Source organism: Geotrypetes seraphini, chromosome 3 (genome assembly GCF_902459505.1).
Source record: "Geotrypetes seraphini chromosome 3, aGeoSer1.1, whole genome shotgun sequence".
In the NCBI taxonomy this organism is placed as follows: Eukaryota; Metazoa; Chordata; class Amphibia; order Gymnophiona; family Dermophiidae; genus Geotrypetes; species Geotrypetes seraphini.
The window spans coordinates 410,322,188-410,345,338 of NC_047086.1; the positions used below are offsets into that span (position 1 = coordinate 410,322,188).

A 23,151-nucleotide genomic window follows, 5' to 3' on the forward strand; every position below is an offset into this window, starting at 1 on the left:
CTTCGCGGAAGAAAAAGAACTGAGGAGACACGCCCGGAGCATCGGGCGGGAAGGCACTGGCGCATACGCGGTGCGGGCATCTCGAAACTTCTGAGTTTCTTCAAGCAAGACATGCTTGCAAGATGTCCGTATTGGGGCTCTGTCGGATGACATCACCCACTAGTGAGAATACCTGCCTGCTTGTCCTGGGATAAGGGAAGAATATGGATGCCAGACTAATAGGGGTGAAGGGAGAGATGGAAGGGGAATACAAGGAGAGAAGATGCCATATAGAAGGGGCAGAGAGAGGGTAGACAGCGGATGAAAAGAAGAGAGTGACAAGACTATGAGGAAAGCAGAAACCAGAGAAGACAATGTAGAAAAAAATTCTATTTATTTATTTTTTTGCTATAGGGGAGATGCATCGCTGTTTCTGTGGTGTTGCATTGTATGCAGAGTCCAGCTTCTTGGTGGTTCAATTTAATCTTTGTCTACGTTTTTCTATTTTATTCCCCCTTTTACAAAACTATAGAGCGTTTTTTTATCACTGGCCATGGTGGTAATTGCTCAGAATTGTATGAGAGTCTGAGCTGTTACCACCATGGCTAAAAACCACATTACAGTTTTGTAAAAGGGAGAGGAGTTAGTTTGTGATTACATATTCCATACTAGGCGAAGGTGTTTTCTGTGTTCTGTGTTTTCAGTTAGGATTGACTGTGTAGGATTGATCTGTACTAGTCTGGCTTGTTTAGTTTTACAATGGGTGTATTGATGTTGTACTACTCACTGCAGTATGTAAGATGCTGCCTTTTCCTAGGTACACTCTTGTGTGATGTGTGGATTGTTATAAAAATCATGTTTTTCATACAGATTGGGGGGGGTGTCAAAAAATGATGGGCCTCGGGTGTCACATATGCTAGGTACACCACTGTCTTCATAGTTTATATCTAATTCACAAGCCTGCTTTTAGGATCTACAGGGTATGTATCCCTCTGATTCATGACAATTTCACTTCTCATGTTATCTTATCCATTCTTTTGATTATACAACTGCCCAGATAAGCATCAGTCTTTGACGTGATTGGACCTTGAAAACTAACGGCAACAGTGTTCTCCCCAGAAATTTTTTCCAGCCATGAAAACTATTTGCTGCATTTAGTGTGCCACAAAAAACATTTGCTCCGTTTAGTGTGCCGGAGTTAAAAAAGTTTGAGAGACGCTGCTCTATACTATTTGAAAGAGGGCAAATATCTAATTATTCACTTCTAGAATTGGATACTTCTTAAATTTAATAAAAAATTATGGAACAAGTGTCAAACCTTAAGAAAGGGGAGGGTCATATTGAGCATTAGAAAATAACTAGTAATAATTAACTAATACAAATAGTACACATTTAGGGCTCCTTTTACTAAGCTGCGCTAGTGGTTTTACCACATGCTTAGCTCGCACAGAATTGCCGCACGTGCTAGACGCTAACGCCAGCATTGAGCTGGCGTTAGTCCTAGCCGTGTAGCATGGCAATTCTGCACGCGCTAAAAACACTATTGCAGCTTAGTAAAAGGAGCCTTTAATTTTCCCCACCACCAAATTTCCCCGTTCCGCCCCACCCGACTACTTTTTCATGCCACCCGGCTGGAAAAAATTTCTGGGGAGAACACTGCATTTCAAGCTGTTAAAAAGCACACCTTCCCCTTTGTTATGTGCTGTAAAATAGACAAGGCCTCAGGAATAGCAGGATACAAACCTGTTGACAGCGCTTGATCTTAATTTGGATTATGGGCCAGAAACGCGTCAGGTTCTCCAGGAGCAGAACACGACTGGCTGAAGCCAAAACATTCACCTGCCAGAAGACATCAGAACAAGCAGCTGTCATAAGTCCTGTTAGACGCTACTCTGTTCTTTGATTACAGCTCATCATCGCTCTGCTTTGAGAGTCTCGTTATACAAGTTACACATTTTGGGAAAGACACAGAATGCCCTGTTAAGGGCAGGTAACATGTAAAACAAGTGGGAGTTGATACTGTTAACTTTGAAAAGGGAACAGACGTTGTGGCTTACAAATCACTTGTGCACCGGCTGAGTTAAGCCCAGTTCACTAGTGCTCCAGCTGCTGGCAGATGGTCATCATCCATTAGTCAGGACTGATCCTTTGGGACTAAAGGAAAGAACCTTAAGGAAAAATTAGTCCCAAAGGTTCAGTCCTGACTAACGGATGATAACCATCTGCCGGCAGCTGGAGCACTAGTGAGCTGTGCTTTATAGAGTTCTGGGCAGCCTAAATCAGTCAGTGGACAAGTGATTTGCAAGCCACAATGTCTGCTCCCTTTTCAAAGTTAACAGCGAGAACCAGAATATTGCCCCCCAAAACGGCAAAATTTGTGCCCAAGAACCATAGAAACCCAGAAACTATATGCATTAAGAAAGAACTTGAATATTCAGAAGGGTGGGTTCTGTACTGATCCTTTGGAACTAAAGGAAAATGATCCAAGAACTAATTTTTCCTTCATTTATTTTAACACTTTCTATTCTGCCTATCAACTAGGTGGATTACAAATGAACATACATAAAATAAGACCTACAAAAAATACAAATTCAACTAAAAACATACTAAAATACTAACTCAGTACATAAAAAGATCCTAGGAAAAGTACATGAAAACACAAATAAGTGAGTTTTCAATAGTTTTTTGAATGAGACAAAGTTAGAACATAATCTTAATGGTTCATTCAATGCATTCCACAATTTAGGGCCAGCTAAAGATATAGCTGACATCCAGGTCTTTTTAGAATGCACATCCTGGACACATTCGATTTTTCAGGGCCTGGATCAAGTACTGTGCTGCTTCCCCATAAAGTCAAGATCTTATACTCAATGCGATATTCAATGGGCAATCAATGAGACCACCCTGTGATCATCCTTGCAGCTGTATTTTGCACAACCTGCAAGGCATGTACCCTTGTTTTTGTAATACCCAGAAATAAAGTGTTACAAAAATCTAATTTTGTAATTACAAGGCTTTGGATCACTATTTGGAAATCCAATATTGAAAGCATTGGTCTTAATCTGGATCTTAATCTGTCATCAAAGGATCAGTCCAGACTACTGAAATGTAAAAAAAAAGCAATCAATTAGGGAGAGATTGTGACAACCCTGCAGAAATAAACACATCTAAGCATTATGAGGGGCCGCTGAAAAGTTCTCAGCCCAACCAAGAAGAGAATGATGTGGAGCCATGAAACTTACGAGTTATTCCACACTTTTATTTCATTGAAACAAAAATTGTCAAGAAAAGTGTGGAATAACTCGTAAGTTTCATGGCTTCACATCATTCTCTTCTTGGTTGGGCTGAGAACCAAAGGAATGAGCTGAAGTCCTTGTAGCACATCTACAAATTTCCTCCAAGGAAATAGCTTGACTTCCCTAACAGGAAGTAAGCTGAAGGGTAACTTTGGAAACAGGCACACTCTTCCTGGATCATTGGCAGATTTTAAGCAATGCATTAGGAGACATAGTGAAGGCAAGAATGCAGAGGAAACTATTTTAGGAAGGAGCTGCCTAACAGAAAAACATTTCACTGAGTGTTCTCCTAGTCTTTGGAAGTTCCGATGGAGTGAAAAATTGAACCACTTGTACCCATTATAGCTTTCAATCCTATCTCCCCTCAGCCGTCTTTTTTCCAAGCTGAAATGCCCTAACTTTTTTCGTCTTTCCTCAATAGAGAGGAGTTCCAATCCCTTTAACATCTTGGTTGCTCTTTGAACCTTTAGCAAGATGACAAGAAAATGTATTTACTCCAGAAATTTTGATGTAGCATCAATCACACTGAGTTTAACTAAAAATGAGAAGGAGGGGAGGGGAGGAGAGGAGAGGCAGGAAGGGAGAGAGACCAAGTGATAGCGCAGACCAGAAACCAATCAGGTATTTTCCAGGAAGCTTCATTTTTGCCCACTAGCTCCTCTCTTTTCCTAGCTGTTCAGCCTATTACAAAACTTGCAATAAGACCCTGAATGTTGACTATGAGAGCTAAAAGCCAATTATCTGCTAATAATAATAAACTTTTAATGATTTTAACAGGAGTTGCCATTCAGCAAATAACATATAACTGGAAAGATTGCACAAGATTAAATTATTGTTTTTGGTGGAACTCGGTGTGTCACACGTATAAAATGGAAAGAGCGCTTGCAGTTCAAAAAGGATATTTTAATAAATTTAAGGATGTGTGGGGGCCATTAATAAGGTATTATAATGAATAATCAGCATTTTTCCCTACTTACTTAATATATATTGTTTTGTCTGTGGGGGTGGGTTTTGTGGTTTTCATTATCAAATTGTAAAATAAATGATCTAAATTATTATATGATATATATTATATTTGAATATAATTTTTGGGAGGGTGAGGTGGGATATAATCTTTTTCTTGAGAAAAATGTAGAGCTTCAAGTGATGTTGTATATTAAATGATGATTTTATTGTACACTTGTTGAAAGATTTAAAATGAATAAAGATTTATTAAAAAAAAGACCCTGAATGTTAAAGCTCATACACTCAAAATGGCAGAAAATCCAGAGGAAGAAAACACAAACTGACCATCCTTAAAGCTGGCATACTGGATATCTAACTGGGTCTTTATAAGCTGGAGTTCCAAAGCTTCCTTCTTCTATGCTATTGACCCCTAATGTGAGTTTCTTGCCAGTATTTTGCTACAAGCATATTACTTGCTTTTCTGGTTCTCTGCCATTTGAAAGTCACTCACCGTAATTCAGCTCTCAGTCTTGATACTGGATGGACTTCTCCCCACCCACAACTACGATGCGGGCCGGCATATAGCTGGAATCTTCACTGGCAACCAAGACAAACAGCTGTCTGTAAAGTGCGGAATGAGAAAGAAAAGTTCAGCCATATGAAAGGTTGCTAATTACAGATGTCCTCATTGATGACCTCCTGGACCTTTCCACACACAATCCTTCTACCTAATAAGCCTCTTTTACCTGCTTTCCCCCTCCCATTCCACAGTGCCCCAAATACAACCTCTCTCGGGATGTCTACATGCAGCTCTGGCTCTAACCCTATAAAACTTTAGTTTATGTAAATGAAATTCAAATTTTGGCCAGAAGATTTCTTACAAGACCCTTAAACAATACTTCAAGAAAAAGGAATTTTAATCTCACAGCCAAACTAAGCTATTTTCATAAAGATGTTAAGTTAGACCAGGAAGAATTTCAGGACTAAAATAAGAATGGACAGCGAAATGTATTGCCAGAGGATGTGGTAACAGCGATCAATGTCAATGGTTTTAAAAAAGGTTTGCACAAGTTCCTGAAGGAAAAGTTCATAGTCTGCTACTGAGACAGACATGGGGAAGCCGCTGCTTGCCCTGGGAATGTTGATATTATTGGGGTTTCTGCCAAGGACTTGTGACTTGGATTGGCCTCCATGAAGGGGTCTGTCCCACTATGGCAACTCTTTATGTTCTTATGTGAACCAAGTGTAGGACAATCGAGCCATTGTGACATCACTGATGAGGTTGGCTCTTAGACATTGGTGAAATGAGGCATTATGACATCACAATAGGAGCTCTGGAATGTTGCTACTGTTTGGGATTTTGCCAGGTACTTGTGACTTGGATTGGCCTCCGCAAAGATGGGATACCATTGGTCTTACCCAGTAAGGCTATTCTTATTTTCTTATTAATCAGAGAGCTCACGAAGAATCCAACAACACAAATAGTTTGGTTTGATTCTGTCTTTTTTGGTACTGTGATACTACAGATATTTGAATTCACCAATAAGCTGCAGACTTCTATCAATGAAACTAAAGGCGGCCTTCAAATTCAAGCAAAAAGACCACCAGAGACAGAAAACTAAAAATCAAACTTTCCTCCCCCTCAGAGAGGATGTTTTCCTCTAGTCTAGCTCAAACTACTGCACCTCTGCTCCAGAAAGCCTTTCACCTTGATAATAATAATAACAGCTTATATACCGCAATACCGTGAAGTTCTATGCGGTTTACAAAGACTAAGCAAAGGTACAAATTGATTGACTTTAAGAGGAGAGGAAGAAAGAGGGTTAATAGGACAGGAAATCCATTTTTGAGGAGAGAGAGAGCAATAGAACAAGTTAATCGCTATAGAGGGGAGAGAGAAGAGAGGATCAGTTGTCTAGATACTTTAGGAACAGGTGTGTTTTCAGACGTTTCCTAAATTCCTCATAAGTAGTGGGCGAAAGCAATTGTTCTAGGTCTTTACCCCATGATGCTGCTTGGTGCGAGAGAAGATGTTCATGGTGTTTTTTAAGTTTACAACCTCTCAATGGGGGGGAAACGAAGTTGGAATGTGAGCTTCTCTTGTGCCTGTTGGCTGAGAAGACGAAAAGGTCAGTTATATATTTAGGGGCAAGTCCGTGTAGTGCTTTGAAGCAGAAGCAGGCAAATTTAAACTTTACGCGCGCCTCCATTGGCAGCCAATGCAGCTGCCGGTAGTAGGGTGTCACGTGGTCAAACTTCCTCAGCCCAAAGATCAGTTTGACCGCTGCATTTTGCATCAATTGTAAACGCTGCATGTTCTTTTGGGAAATTGCTAAATAGGCGATGTTACAGTAGTCAAGTAGACTCAGTACGAGGGATTGGACTAGGGTTCTGAATGCCGCTGTATCGAAATAAGCTTTAATGGATCTGAGTTTCCAGAGAGTGAAAAATCCCTTTCTGATCAAGGAGTCCACCTGGTCTCTCATGGTTAGGCACTGATCCAAAGTTACACCTAGTATCTTTATTGTAGGTTGGATAGGGTAATTAAGATTATTGATACATAGTGGTGATTTGGTGTCAAGCGAATGTGGCGAAGCAACGAAGAAAGTTGTCTTTTCTGAATTAAGTTTGAGCCTAAAGGTTGTCATCCAGTGCTCCATCACGTTTATGGCTTCTGAAGCTTTAGGAATAGTTTCAGAGATAGAATTAACGAATGGGATGATGATCGTAAAATCATCTGCATAACTAAATAGTTTTATCCCTAACTGGGTTAGCTGCGTGCCTAGTGAGGACATGTAGATGTTGAAGAGCAATGGAAATAGCGGAGACCCTTGTGGCACACCGGATGGATTGCTCCAGGTATCTGAAAGTTCATAATTAAAACGTACCTGATAAGTGCGGGACATAAGGAAGCCACGGAACCAATTCAGCACCTCGTCCCTGATACCAATGGCGTCTAGGCATTGCAGCAGTTTCCCGTGGTCTACTAGATCAAAGGCAGAACTCATATCGAATTGCATAACCAGGGCATTAAGGCCCTTACTAAACAGTAGGCGCAGATTGTCTAAAATAGCCGCAATTACTGTCTCAGTACTGAATAACAGTCTAAAACCGGATTGAGTTTCATGTAGGAGAGAGAACTGATCCAGATAATCCATCAGTTGGGTGTGTACCAATCCCTCCATAATTTTTACAATAAACGGAATGGATGCTACTGGTCTGTAGTTAGATATTATAGCTGAAGATTCTTTTTGATTTTTTAGAATTGGGGTTATTATTATGTGACCATTATTAGAGAGGAACTTCCCAGTTTTTAGGTTATGAGCCAAATATTGCATCAACGATAGTTTAAATACTAAAGGTGCCGCTTTCATGATTTCTGGGGGGCATGAGTCCAGAACGCAATAGAATTTAGAGTATTTGTTATATAGTCTGTTGTAATTGTATCATTTCCTTGGGTGATAGGTATCGGATGATCACTAGGGTCGTTTGTTGAATAATGAATTCTAAGGTTTTTAATTTTCAAATCGAAGTGTAGTGCTAAGTCATTTGCAGAGGGTAACTTAGAGTTGTGTGTGGGTGTGGTGTAGCGAGCGGTGTCAAATAAATTTGTGATCAGGTTGAATAGCTCTTCTACCCTTTTCAATCTGGTCAGACCAATGGTTCATCTAGCCCAGTATCTGGTTCCTATGGTGGCTAATCAAGGTCACAAGTCCCTGGCAGAAACCCCAATATCAACATTCCCAGGGCAAGCGGACTATGAACTTTTCCTTCAGGAACTTGTGCAAAACTTTCTTAAACCTGGCTGCGCTAACTGCTGTAACCACGTAGTTTTTGTACTTTCTGAAAGGGCGAAAAATCGATTCAGTCTTATCTGCTCTACACCACTCAAGATTTTGTAGGTCTCACCCCCTCAACCGTCTCTTTCCCTAACCACTTTAGTCCTTCCTCTTATGAGTGCTAGATCTTTTTTCAGATACAGCATCCAAAATTGAACAGAAAACTCATGGTAAGGTCACACCCTTGAGCGACACAAAGGCATTCTAATATTCTCTGTCTTATTTACCATGTATTTTATTTTTTTATTTATTCAATTTTCTATACCGTTCTCCCAAGGGAGCTCAGAAAAGTTTACATGCATTTATTCAGGTACTCAAGCAGTTTTCCCTCTCTGTCCCGGCGGGCTCACAATCTATCTAACGCACCTGGGGCAAAGGGGGGATTAAGTGACTTGCCCAGGGTCACAAGGAGCAGCATGGATTTGAACCCACAATCACAGGGTGCTGAGGCTGGAGCTTTAACCACTGCGCCACACTCTCCCCACTTTGGGAATAAAACAGTGTATAAATCTTTTTTATTTTTTATTCTTTATTCATTTTACATCTTACATCAAGTGTATAAATAGTTTACATATTAAAATTGTATACATCACTTGAATTTCTTATCAATTTAGTCTTAATACATAAGGTTTAATCCCTTCCCTCCCATCCCTCTCCTTCTATATGCCATCAAATATACCGTATAAGAATTATTATCTAATGAACTAACTATTTAATCAAAATCAGAAACCCTACCCCCACCCTTCATCCATATTAGTACTCATATTGGAAAAATGGTATTCATTCATTACAATATTTTGTCAATGGCCCCCAGATCTCTTTAAATTTATTATAATTTCCTTTTTGTATCACAATTGTTCTTTCCATTTTATAAATGTGACACAACGAGTTCCACCAGAAACAGTAATTGAGTCTACTCCAATTCTTCCAATTAGATGTAATAGGTTGTATGGCAACCCCTGTCATAATCAATAAAAGTTTGTTATTATTTGATGAAATTTGGCTCTGTGTTCTCATTGACATACCAAATAGAATTGTATCATACGATAATGCAACATGATTCTCCAATAAACAATTTATTTGGCCCCAAATTGATTTCCAAAAAGCTAAAATAAAGGGACAATAGAATAACATATGATCTAGAGTCCCTACTTCGAGAGTACAATGCCAGCATCTATTAGACTTAAAATTATTCAACTTTTGCAATCTAACTGGGGTCCAAAAAGCTCTATGTAGGAGAAAAAACCAAGTTTGTCTCATAGATGTGGACACTGTAGATCTCATCCTCCAAGACCAAATTTGTGGCCATTGAGAAGCAGTAATTTGGTGCTTAAGCTCAATGCTCCAAATATCTCTAAGACCAGATTTAGGCTTCTTTTGAACTAATCCATTTATCAATTTATACCACTGCGCGGCCTGGTGTCCCAGAAAGTCCACCTGAAAACATAAGAACTCTAAACTATAATGATTATTAAGAGTATTCCATTCAGGGAACCCTGCCTGAATGTCCTGCTTCAATTGCAACCATTTAAAGCTTTGTGATTTATTAAGACCATATTTATGTTGCAACTGTGAAAAATCAAGCAGTTTACCATTAGAAATAACATCATCCAAAATACGTATCCCTGCAATCATCCAATGTTTCCAGATGACCTTAAATCCGCCAATTTGAATCTTGGAGTTTAACCATATAGTTTGATTCGTCGATTTATAGATTGGAAGAGATGTTAAATTACTAACATATTGTAAAGTTTTCCATGTGCCCAATAAAATTCTGTTGTCGTTATACAACCTAGGCATCCTGATACTGAGAACATGACACAAAAAAGTGTCTAAATCTAAAATTAATGAAATGAAAAAAATCCCTTTCCTAATCTCTCATAGCATTCTATTTGCTTTTTTGGCCACCACTGCATATTGGGCGGATGGTTTCAGCAGACTGTCTACAATGATACCTAGATCTTTTTCCTCGGGTGCTGAGCCCTAAGATGGATTATTCCTCCCAATATGCATCACCTTGCATAAGTAAACACTAAATCCAATCCAGTCTTTCGCTTTATATACCGGATCATCCCCCAGACACAAGAGGCTCGACTCAGTTTACACAATAAGAGGTTGTAATAGTTTCTTCAAATAAAATTACTTATGTAACAATAAATCTTCAGATATTTTCTAAAGAGAAAAAGTTAGATCTGATCTCAACTGGTACTTCATTCCAAATAGAAGTAAAGATATATACAAAGGAGCGAGAGTCATAACCTAATGCCTTTATTCCCTTAATTGAAGGGAAAGAAAGTTTATACAGTTGAGAGGGTCTTATATAAATTTCATCTGCCAATATCCTAAGGTCTTCCTATACTACTACTATTACCATCCATTCAGTCTTGTCCAACACTTGGATACTCTGTAGGCCAGACCTCGCCATGCTTCCCTGTTTTCCACAGTTTCTTTCAATTGCTTAATGTTCATTTCTACATAGTAACATAGTAGATGACAGCACATAAAGACCCGAATGGTCCATCTAGTCTGCCCAACCTGATTCAATCTAAAAATTTGTTGGGTTTTTTTTTCTTCTTAGCTATTTCTGGCCAAGAATCCAAAGCTCTCTCCGGTACTGTTCTTAGGTTCCAACTACTGAAGTCTCCGTCAAAGCTCACTCCAGTCCATCTACACCCAGCCATTGAAGTCCTCTCCAGCCCATCCTCCCCCAAATGGCCATATACAGACAGATCGTGCAAGTCTGCCCAGTACTGGCCTTAGTTCTTCATGATTTACTATTATTTTCTGATTCTAGAGCCTCTGTGTTCATCCCACGCTTCTTTGAACTCTGTCACCGTTTTCCTCTCCACTACCTTTCACGGGAGCGCATTCCAGGCATCCAACACCCTCTCCTTAAAGAAGAATTTCCTTATATTGCTCTTGAGTCTCCCATCCCTCAAATTATGTCTTCTGGTTTTATCATTTTCCTTTCTCTGGAAAAGATTTTGTCCTACGTTAATACCCTTCAAGTATTTGAACGTCTGAATCATATCTCCCCTGTCCCTCCTTTCCTCTAAGGCAGTGGTTCTTAACCTTCCTAATGCCGTGACCCTTTAATACAGTTACTTATGTTGTGGTGACCCCCAACCATAAAATTATTTTCGTTGTTATTTCATAACTGTAATTTTGCTACTGTTATGAATTGTAATGTAAATATCTGATATGCAGGATGTATTTTCATTGTTACAAATTGAACATAATTAAAGCATAGTGATTAATCACAAAAAAATATGTAATTATATATTGTGAAATATTTATTTCTAATTACAAATAAATGTATGTGGGCGGACCCGCCTGGAGACGGATAGAGGAGCAGTGTCTCGTTCCTAAGACCAGTGTTCTTCAACCTTTTGACACCTATGGACCGGTAGAAATAAAATAATTATTTTGTGGACCGGCAGTTGAAGAACACTGAGCTAAGTCGTGCCCGGCAGGTTGAAATCTCCCAACAGCAGCACCTCCTCATTCTTTCCAAACTTTTGGATATCCACAATCAGATCTTTATCATTTTGCTGCGATTGAGTCGGAGGTCTGTAGACTACACCCACGTAGATAGAAGTTCCATCTTCTCTTTTCAGAGCGATCCATATCGCTTCTTCCTCTCCTATGTCATTTTTGGTGGTATTCAGCCAACGGCCTTTGGTCTCCCCTACTTCCTTTTACCACTGACCATTCTGAGTAGCACCTTTTCTTCTAGTGAATTTACCCTCATTACAAAATAGATCAGTTTCTGTCTGGTAATCTTGCCTTCCATGGACAACTCTGTGTTTATATGATCAAGAACATCTTTGATGGTGATCCTAGCTGTCCATGGGATTCCTAGAAGTCTTCTCCAGTATCACAGCTCAAAGGCTTTGATTTTTCTTCTATCTGCTTTAATGAATGTCCATGTCTCACAGCCATATGTTGCGATTGGGAACACAATGGCAGTGGTCACTCTTTGTTTGATGGTGACCGAGATGTCCTTGCACATCCATATTTGGTCCATGCTCCCCATGCCTGCATACCCCAATGCTAATCGCCGCTTGATCTCTGCTGTCGAACCGCCACTGTGATCAATGAGGGACCCAAGGTAAACAAAGCTGTCAACCACTTCTATTTGTTGATCTTTATGTGGACTTTCTTGTTGACGGTAGTCATGATTTTGGTTTTCTTGATGTTCAGGTGAAGTCCCACTTCTCGCTTTCTTCTTTCAGCTTCAGGATCAACTTCTTGAGGTCCTTCTTACTCTCTGCCAGCAGGGTAGTGTCATCTGCGTATCTCAGATTGCTGATGGTTCTTCTGCCTATTTTCACCCCAACACTCAAATCATCTAAGTCCAGTTTCCTCATGATTACTTCTCTATAGAGGTTGAAAAGAAAAAGAGAGAGGATGCATCCTTGTTTTGTACCCTTTTTGACTTGAACCATTCTGTATCTCCATACCTGGCTCGCACTGTAGTTTCTTGATCGTAGTAGAGCAATTTGATTAACCTAATCAGGGGCACTGGTATGCCTACCTCATTCAGCACTTCCCAAAGCTTGTCATGCTCAACACATCAAAAGCCTTGGTCTTCCTGTAATTTTTCATAATCCACATGGCTTTGACAACTTTAAACAGTTTTGTGTCATCTGTAAATTTAATCACCTCAATTGTTGTTCCAGATTCCAGATCATTTCTAAATATGTTAAATAGCATTGGTCCCAGTAAAGAACCCTGCAGCACTCCAAAATTCAGCCTCTTCCATTACATCTTTCTTCTCTACTGATAGCACCACACTTCCTCTTTTTTTGCAGTGATCATGTCCCTGATCCCTATAACCTTGCCATCTGTAATACCTCCATCTGATAACCACTTTCCATTCCCCTTTTAGCACAGCCTGCATGGCCCCTCCACTGACAAGCATGCCCTTCCTCTCTCTTCACCTGATAACCACGCCTCGGTGCATGTAGAAATTGATATAATGGGAGCCTGTACTGCCATTGGATTCCCAGTAGGTTTTTGGATTCTTGTCTGTCAATTTGTTTGCTCGGTGAGGATTGGAAGAAACTTCGATCTTCTCCCAGCATTTGTCCTCTTTTACCTCCATGCTAGAACCTACAAGGTAGATCGTGATAGAAAAACACCATCAGATAAATGGACAAAGAAAAGATGAAGAAACAAACAGAAAGAACATACTTGCAAGGCCACCACACAGCTCACCCCATCCACTGTCTAAGCACACTGGATTCTCCTCCAGCTTCAAACCATACTCAGCTTTCAGTGGCTGTAGGATTTTCCACCACATCACTGCCCAACTCAGCAAGGGTACAGGGAGTCTCTATTAGCGCACCTCACTACCCAGTTCCACAGCAGTAATTTGACATACCCTGGCAGAGGTTCCGTAGAAAAACCTCAAAGAATGGGATGTTAATGGACTGATGAGTGCGTCTATGTTCCTCAATCTGCCCAAGAACCATCTAAAATAAAAGAGAAATAAAACAAGAAAATCAGTACCTAGAAAAAAAACAAAGTTCCCAAAGCATGAAGACTGCCCACACACACATGCCCTAACTTGAGGATCAGCACTTAGACAGGAGCAAGGATGCCACGGCACGAGAATCTCCAGACACACCCACATCCACACGAGACTCAGCACCCACATAGAAAAGAGCAAGGCTACCACAGTACGAGAATCTCCAGACACACCGATATCCACCCGAGACTTAACACCCACGTAGAAAAGAGCAAGGATACCATGGCATGAGAATCCCCAGACACACCCACATCCACGAGAAAAGAGCAAGGCTACCACAGTACGAGAATCTCCAGACACACACATCCACCCGAGACTCAGCACCCACATAGAATAGAGCAAGGATACCACGGCATGAGAATCCCCAGAGAAACCACATCTACCTGAGACTCAGCATCCATGTAGAAAAGAGCAAGGATGCAACGGTACGAGAATCCCCAGACACACCCACATCCACCCGAGACTCAGCTCCCACATAGAAAAGAGCAAGGATACCACAGTATGAGAATCCTCAAACACACACACACATCCACCCGAGATTCAGCACCCACATAGAAAAGAGCAAGGCTACCACAGTACGAGAATCTCCAGACACACTCACACCACCCGAGAAAAGAGCAAAGCTACCACAGTACGAGAATCTCCAGACACACACATCCACCCGAGACTCAGCACCCACATAGAATAGAGCAAGGATACCACAGTATGAGAATCCTCAAACACACACACACATCCACCCGAGATTCAGCACCCACATAGAAAAGAGCAAGGCTACCACAGTACGAGAATCTCCAGACATACCCACATCCAACCGAGACTTAGCACCCACGTAGAAAAGAGCAAGGATACCACGGCATGAGAATCCCCAGACACACACATCCACCCGAGACTCAGCATCCACGTAGAAAAGAGTAAGGGTATCACGGCATGATAATACATAAATATTCAAAAAGTGCTTTGAGTGTATGTATGGCTTATATAGCTTAGCAGATTTTCTTCGGAAGCGTCAGTTACACCCCCTTCTCAGTTTCTTTTAGCGGGGAGATCTGGGTGGTAAATCGTCACCAGCCTCTATTTTTTAATCAACTACTACTGCATTATTTAGTAAATCTTATTAAATAGTTTTCAGGATCGAGTTTTTAATATAAAAATGTTTTTAACTTAGCTTGGTAAGTGGCTTCATAAATTACAACCTGAGTCCAACATGTTTCGCAACTGCTTTTTCAAGGAACTCCCAGTGCCGCTAGTGTCATCCGACTTTCCCTACTGTTTAGAGAAATTGATTCAGCGGAGGAGGCTTCTGAAGAAAATCTGCTAAGCTATATAAGCCATACATACACTTGAAGCACTTTTTGAATATTTATGGAACTTAGTAGTAACATATTTAGTTTTATCCAAATGATTAAGGCACCTCAGCCTGAGCCCAGAGTAAGCACAACTTTGACCTCGTGAAGGAATCAGAAACATCCAGAGAGCCAGCCAGCTAGGGTCATGATCGTGCCTGAGCAGTCAGCTGCATCATCTAGATCAGGGGTCTCAAAGTCCCTCCTTGAGGGCCGCAATCCAGGGTTTTCAGGATTTCCCCAATGAATATGCATGAGATCTATGTGCATGCACTACTTTCAATGCATATTCATTGGGGAAATCCTGAAAACCTGACTGGATTGCGGCCCTCAAGGAGGGACTTTGAGACCCCTTATCTAGATAAAGCCAGCAGTCTCAGTGTCTCTGCTGTACGCAGTAAGACAAGCAAATTAGGACCTGAGACATGAATCTCTGGGGACCTCAGTCAAATGGACCTTGGAAGGTGCTTCAGCTGCTCACCTGGATGCAGCCAGCTAGGATGCTGGTGGTCATCTGCTTATATAAACTGGCATATTTCTCACAGTCGGTCAAAAGATCCCGCAGTTCTGTAACTAGAAGAAGGTGGGAGCTGTGTTTGTCCAGGGCTTTGGTCAGACCCTCCTTCATACCCAGGCGGCACATCACTACAGCACAATCTTTATTACTGGTAGCCAAACGATGGAAGAAGCAAACAAATGCCTGGACAAGCTGTGGAGAAAGGGAGGAAAAGCAAGACAGGGCTGATGTGTGGAAAGTGGGTGGCTCATTCAGCAACTGGATTCTTTATTTGTGAAGTACATATGAGAATCATCAGCATAATAACTTACAATATGTTGTGTAAATCAGTGAGGGAACGCCTACTTAATACAGGTTCAACTGTATTTTAGACAGCAGAATGTGAAAAACGGGCAAGGGTAAAAAGATCTTTGTGAGCAGGTGTTATCTATCAAGTATCATATAAGATGGGGGGGGAGAGAGAGTGACGCAGTGGTTAAAGCCTGAGGTGCTCCTTGTGACCCTGGGCAAGTCACTTAATTCCCCCACCGTCCCAGGTACATTACATAGATTGTGAGCCCACCAGGACAGAGAGGGGAAAATGCTTGAGTACCTGAATAAATCCATGTCAACTGTTCTGAGCTCCCCTGGGAGAACGGTATAAAAAATGGAATTACATTACATTACGGATTTCTATTCCGCCTATACCTTGCAGTTCAAGGCGGATTACAAAAGATTTGACTGGACATTTTCCAGTGAAGATACACTTATTTTTTTTTTATTTTTTTTTAACAACAGAGGAGATATAGCTGGAAAGATTCTGAGGGGATTTACAAGTTGGATAGCAAATTGACAGTGCGGAACTGTGATATAAACAATAGATTACATTTAGAGTAGGTAAGATTACAGTGCATTTCAGGGATCTGTTTACTTGGTAGGTGATTTGGGGAGGATTTTATAGGGGAGAATTATCTGGAGGAAGGTGAAGAGGGGTTAAGATATTTGGATGAATTTTTTGAAAAGCAGAGTTTTGATTTCTCTTCGGAATGTTTTGAGGTCGCCCGTTGTCGTCAGCAGGTTGGAGATGGAATGGTTGAGTTTTGCTGCTTGTGTTGCCAGAAGGTTGTCAAACATTTTCTTGCGCTGTGTGCCTTTGAGTGGGGGGAAGGCAAAAGGGTTCAGGGCTCTTCTGTGTCTTGAGGTGAAGATCTGGTTTAAGCGGTTGTTTAGGTAGGAGGGGGAAGAGCCATTTAACGCTTTGAATAATAGGCAGTAGAATTTGAATTGAATTCGTGCTTGTATGGGTAGCCAGTGAGAGTCTAAGAAGGCAGTTGTAATGTGATCATATTTTCTCAGGGAGTAGATCAGTCTGAGGGCGGTGTTTTGTATGGTCTGAAGTTGTTTTATCATCATGGCAGGACAAGGTAGATAGAGGGAGTTGCAATAGTCCAGCAAACCTAAGACTAGTCTGAACTGTGCTGGATTGAAAAATTTTCTGATTTTACGTAGATTTCTCATAGTTAGAAAAGCTTTCTGGGTTGTCTTGTTGATTTGGGACTGCATTGTGCAGCATCTGTCTATCGTTACTCCTAGGAGTTTGAGTTCGGGTTGTATTGGGTATTTGGTATTTTTTATTTTCAGTTCTGTGATGGTAGGAGTTTTGGCCTTTTCGAGCAATAGGAATTTTGTTTTTTCTGAGTTTAGTTTCAGTTTGTGGTCCATCATCCATTTTTCCACTGTATCTAGGGTTGCTGTGGTGGTGGTCTCTGATGGGTCGAAGGGGAGGAGTATGGTGATATCGTCTGCGTAGCTGAAGGATGTGACATTTAGGTTGTCTAAAGTGGCTCCTAGGGAGGAAATAAAGAGGTTGAAGAGCGTAGGTGAGAGAGGTGATCCTTGCGGAACTCCGCAGGGATTGGACCATGGTTCTGATTTGATATCATTGGACTTTACCCTATAGGTTCTTGATTTGAGGAATCCTTGAAACCAATTGTAGACCTTGCCTGAGATCCCTATGGCGTCAAGTATTTGTAGTAATAAGGAGTGGTCAACTAGGTCAAATGCTGCGGAGAGGTCAAGTTGAATTAACATCATCTTTTTTCCTTTACTGATGTGTTGCCGGGCTGTATCTAGTAGTGAGACAAGTAATGTTTCTGTGCTGTGGTTGGTTCGAAATCCTGATTGTGAGGGGTGAAGAAGGTTATGGTTTTCCAGATAGTTGGTGAGGTATTGTGCTACTAGGCCTTCTATTATTTTAACGTATATCGGTATTGAAGCGATAGGTCTGTAGTTGGATGGGCTATCTATTGGGCCCTTGTGGTCTTTCATGATTGGGGTGATTAAGATCTCTCCTAGGTCCTGAGGGAATTGGCCTTCTGTCAGTGTGGTTTGAATCCATAGCATAAAGTTGGCTTTGAAAGTGGTGGAGGCGTTTGATAACAGGTAGGTGGGGCAATTATTTAGTTCGCTGGAAGCATGGCTGTATTTATTGTAGAGTCGGTTCATATCCGACCAAAGTAGGACTGGGAAGTTGGACCAGCTTCTGTCTGCTACGATGGCTTCACCTGTTGAGGGGTTTGTTGTTATCTTTTCGAGATGGGTGTTTGTGTTGATGAATGCAGTTCTGATATTGGTGATCTTGTTTTTGAAATGCTAGTTGGATGGCTGTCGGTGGGTGGATTCCTTGAGTAGCTAGGTAAGGTTTGGTGTCAGTGAGGTTCTTTACTAGATTGAATAGCTTTTTTGTGTCTGGGGTTTTTGTGCCTATCAATTTGGAGTAGTAGGCTTTCCGTTTTTCCTTGAGTTTGGTCTTGTATTGGTTAATTTGATTTCTCCATGCTGTTTTGGTGTGTTCTAAGCTCTTATTTTTTTTCCATTCTCTTTCTAGTTGTCTGCAGAGCTTTTTTGATTGGTGAAGTTCGGAGTCGAACCATTTATTTGATGGTCTGCAGATTTTGAATTTTGATTTTTCTGGGGCTAGCTCATTCAGGATGGTTTCGCTTATGGTTCGCCATTGGGGTATGAATTCGTTGGGGGCTATATTGGTGATAGCGGGGTCTGCTTTGTCCCAGAATGTGGAGGGATCGATTTTTTGGCGTGCTTTGAAGGAGGTTTTGGGTGGAGGTAGCTTGTTATTGCGTTGAGGCCAGTTGATGTTAAAGGTGTATTTATAGTGATCTGACCAGAGGGAAGGGTGCCAGGCCCCATTTGAAATATAGATTTCGGGATTGTGAGGGTGTTGGGTCATGTAAGCAGCGACATCTAGTTGGTGGCCTTTTTCGTGTGTGGGTTGGGGGTTGAGGATCTGGAAGTTCAGTGCTTTGAGGTATGCGAGTAAATTTATTACTTGTTTAGAGGTGTGATCTTCTAGATGGAGGTTTATGTCTCCTGGGAGTAGGTTATGAGGTGATGTTAGGGAGTTCTGGTAAATAAATTCTTCGAGAGCTTGTTTGTTATCATTCCATTTTCCTGGTGTTGAGTAACAAAGGATGCATGTTATTGTTCCTATGAGAGAGTCGTCGGATAGTTGACAGGCTAGGAGGTCTAGGTGGGGGGTGGAGTGTTTGTCTAGGGTCTTTATATTGATGTTGTTTTTGAGTATGATGGCTAGACCTCCACCACGTTATTTTTCTCTGCAGACCAGTTCTATTTTGTAACCCTTCGGGCAGAATTCTGTGATGGTGGGATCTGAGTCCGAGGTTAGCCAGGTTTCGGATAGGAATAAGCAGCTTAGTTGTTTTTTAATTATCCAGTCCTTAATAAGGTCTGCTTTTGTGCTTATTGATCTGATGTTCATATATGCACAGGATAATGAGGTGTTGAATATTTGGGGAGAGGGTGTGCAGTTTGGATGGAGGAGATTGTTTTTGGTTTGGTTTTTTGGTTAGTCTGATGTTCTTGGTTTTGGGGGTGGTCTTTTTCCCCAGCTGGTAGGTATGCTGATATGGTTGAATGAGGAGCAATCTATCAAGTTTCTGGGAGAGTATAGTTTTCTGGTAGGTAGAGGGAACCTGAATGAGGTAATAAAATTGACTCCTTAGAGAGGAGATGTAAGGCACTGGAGGACAAACAGGAAGATTAGGAGACTAAGTCCCCCAACAATAACCTGCAGATCCTTCTGTGGCTTCTCTGGTACCGTGAAGAAAAAAAAAACAAGGCAGCCTCACCAATGAGACGAGCACAGCACAACAGAGGAGTCGTGAGGATAAGATGTCAATAATTCAGCCACAGCCACAAGTGTAAGATTCAAGATACACTTTATTGATTGTAGTACTGCAGAGACTCGAAGACTTGACACTGACAGAGTTTTGGTGTCAAATTAAAAACAATATAAAACACATGATGTAAACTGGTAATATGACATCAAGCAAGACATAAAAACAATTTGAAAACAAATAGACCAACATATGGAAAACATAATATAACCAAACATGTAATTAGACATTTCTAATTAAATGGACATCTGTTAAAAATATACCAGTAAATGAAAAAGTAATAAGTCTAAATGAATAAATAATGGCAATACTTAAAATTACAATGAAACTGGAAAAAAGGAGCAAAATAGGTAAACATAGGTGAAGACAGAAGACGAAGATCAGAAAAAATGTGATTGTTGATAAGCCACCACAAGACATCTGTGATTAGAGGATTTTAAACATAGAAACTTAGTGTGATTGAGATGAAATATGCCTACCTCAAAAGCTTATTACTGTACCACATGAGAAGAGCAATTAACACACGTCAACTATAAAAGATTACATCGAATAGATTAGAGAATAAGCAACAGGTAAGCAGAAATTAAATAAAAATTTAGGCACAGGGCGTATTAACTCGGAGGTAAAGTGGAAATCAAGGTATGACCATAAAACACAGTTCGCAAACAAAATATTGTAATAATAATGGTAATCATGTATGTGAAGAAGACTGTACCACTACTGGTGATATTGGAAGAAAAGATAGAGTGATATGAATCTAAACTTATGGTTCATGATGAAGTAGGATACAATTTCCAGAATAAAAAAGAACATGGCTCAATAGACTCTTGACAAAGGCATAGACGCCGAAACACTGTCAGTGTTGAGTCTTCGAGTCTCCACAGTGCTACAATCAATAAAATGTAAATTGAATTTTACACCTGTGGCTGAATTATTGACATCTTATCCTCATGACTTCTCTGGTACCTTGTCATCTTGCAGCAGTCTGCCTGCAGGGAAAGGATTTCTGCCTTAGAAAACTGCTGGAAAACAAATCCACCACTGGAACTCTTCTGGCTGCTGGTCAAGAGGACGCTGACAGAAGACTCCAATCCCTGGAAACTCACACAGGGGCCCAAAGCCTCTGATAAATCAGCAGGCGAGCAAGCTCTCACGAGAACAGACTGCGAGTTTTCGATGGATCACAAAGCAGGCTCTACAGGTACTCCAAAGAGCAGCAGCCCACCATCGAGGGTCTTTTCCACAGTGGAGAAGCCCCAAGAAGGGGACCTCCGAAAACCAAAGCCACGCAGAAAAGGAGAAACGATGGCCAAAAATACCCGAAAATAATAACATGAAGCTAATCAGATCAGAACACACCTTCTCAGTTCGCTTGCAGAAGGAAAAACTGAAGAGGGAGCTATTCTCCACTAGTGAAGGGGAGGAGTTAGAAGATTTGAGGGACATCCTTCTGCAAAGTTCATAACTAAAGGTCAGGAGCAGGGCTGTTATGCCATCATCCATCTGTTCAGTATTTTTCTGTCTCCCAAGCATTCTATGCTTCATAATACTCTTAAAGGGCAAGTCACTTGAGTACTATTTTTTTCCTCTGTCTCTATCTGCTGGTAGACGGACACGAATCATTTGTCTGGATTGGTCTAGCTAAGGAACTCTCCCTCATGTTGTCCATACCATCTAAGATGTCAGACCTTTCCTCAAAATGAAATCCATTTACCACTACACAATGTTATGTTCCACTCAACCAGCCAGTTAATTTAGGCCTGCACTGAGGATGCTCAGTTTATTTATGCCTTCTAGGTGGCATTGCTCTCCCTCAATCCACCCAGCCAAAGAAATAAACGCATAAGAATTGCTGCTGCTGGGTCAGACCAGTGCTCCATCCTGCCCAGCAGTCTGCTCACGTGGCGCCCCCAGGTCAAAGACCAGTGCTCTAAATGAGTCTAGCCTCACCTGTGCACATCCCAGTTTAGCAGGAACTTGTCCAGCTTAATCTTGAAACCCTGGAGGGTGTTTTCCCCTGCAACAGACTCCGGAAGAGCATTCCAGCTCTCCACCACTCTCTGGGTGAAGAAGAACTTTCTTATGTTTGTACGGAATCTAACCCCTTTCAACTTTAGAGAGTGCCCTCTCGATCTCCCCACCTTGGAGAGTGTGAACAGTCTGTCTTTATCTACTAAGTCTATTCCCTTCAGTATTTTGAATGTTTCAATCATATCTCCTCTCAGTCTCCTCTTTTCAAGGGAGAAGAGGCCCAGTTTCTCCAATCTCTCACTGTACAGCAACTCCTCCAGCCCCTTAACCATTTTAGTCGCTCTTCTCTGGACCCTTTCAAGTAGTACCGTGTCCTTCATTTACGACGACCAGTGCTGGATGCAGTACTCCAGGGGAGGGCGCACCAAAGCCCTGTACAACGGCATGATAACCTTCTTCAATCTGTTCGTGATCCCCTTCTTAATCATTCCTAGCATTCTGTTTGCCCTTTTTGCCACTGCAGCGTATTGTGTAGACGGCTTCATCGACTTGTCGTTCTGAACTCCCAAGTCTCTTTCCTGGGAGGTCTCTCCAAGTATCGCCCCGGACATCCTGTATTCGTGCATGAGATTTTTGTTACCGACATGCATCACTTTGCACTTATCTACGTTGAACCTCATTTGCCATGTCGAAGCCCATTTCTCGAGCTTGATTATGTCACTTTATAGATCTTCGCAATCTAGTCTGAATAACTTTGTATCGTCTGCAAATTTAATCACCTCACTCGTCATACCAATGTCCAGATCGTTTATAAAGATGTTGAAGAGCATGGGTCTAAGCACCGAGCCCTCCGGCACCCTACTGGTGACACTCTTCCAGTCCAAGTATTGTCCATTTAACCTCACTCTCTGTTTCCTATACTCCAGCCAGTTTTTAATCCACGTGAGTATTTCACCCTCAATTCCATGGCTTGCAATTTTACGAAGTAGTCGTTCATGTGGAACCTTGTTGAATGCCTTCTGAAAATCCAGATATACAATGTTGACCGGGTCGCCCTTGTCTATCTGTCTGTTTACTCCCTCAAAGAAGTGCAGCAAGTTCGTCAAACACGATCTGCCTTTGCTAAAACCGTGCTGAATGGTCCTCATCAGCCCGTGTCCATCAAGGTGATCAATGATGCGGTCTTTTATCAGTGACTCTACCATCTTTCCCGGTACCGAGGTCAGACTCACCGGTCTGTAGTATCCCTGATCTCCCCTCGAACCTTTCTTGAAGAACGTAACATTCGCCACCTTCCAGTCTTCCGAAATCTTTCCCAATTTGATCGACAGATTGGCTATTAGTTGAAGCAGTCATCTATGGTCCCTTTCAGTTCCTTGATGACCCTTGGATGGATGCCATCCGGTCCCAGGGATTTATCACTCTTAAGCCTATCAATCTGCCTACACACCTCCTTTAGACTAACCGTCAATCCTGTCAGCTTTCCATCTTCGTTTCCAGCATATAGCTTGATGGGTTTCGATATGCTGTGTAAA

General features: G+C 41.4%; 1 protein-coding gene across 1 annotated transcript in view; it reads right to left on the bottom strand.

The window, feature by feature from the left end:
* Positions 1–23,151, bottom strand: part of CUL9 (cullin 9) — a 535,945-nt gene that overhangs the window by 245,074 nt on the left and 267,720 nt on the right. Inside the window, exons 18-23 of the mRNA XM_033937681.1 lie at positions 15,417–15,644; positions 13,446–13,536; positions 13,003–13,174; positions 4,758–4,841; positions 2,595–2,616; positions 1,723–1,818 (exon numbers count right to left, since the gene is read on the bottom strand). Of these exons, the coding sequence (XP_033793572.1) occupies positions 1,723–1,818; positions 2,595–2,616; positions 4,758–4,841; positions 13,003–13,174; positions 13,446–13,536; positions 15,417–15,644 (693 nt within the window). The remainder of the gene's footprint in view (positions 1–1,722; positions 1,819–2,594; positions 2,617–4,757; positions 4,842–13,002; positions 13,175–13,445; positions 13,537–15,416; positions 15,645–23,151) is intronic.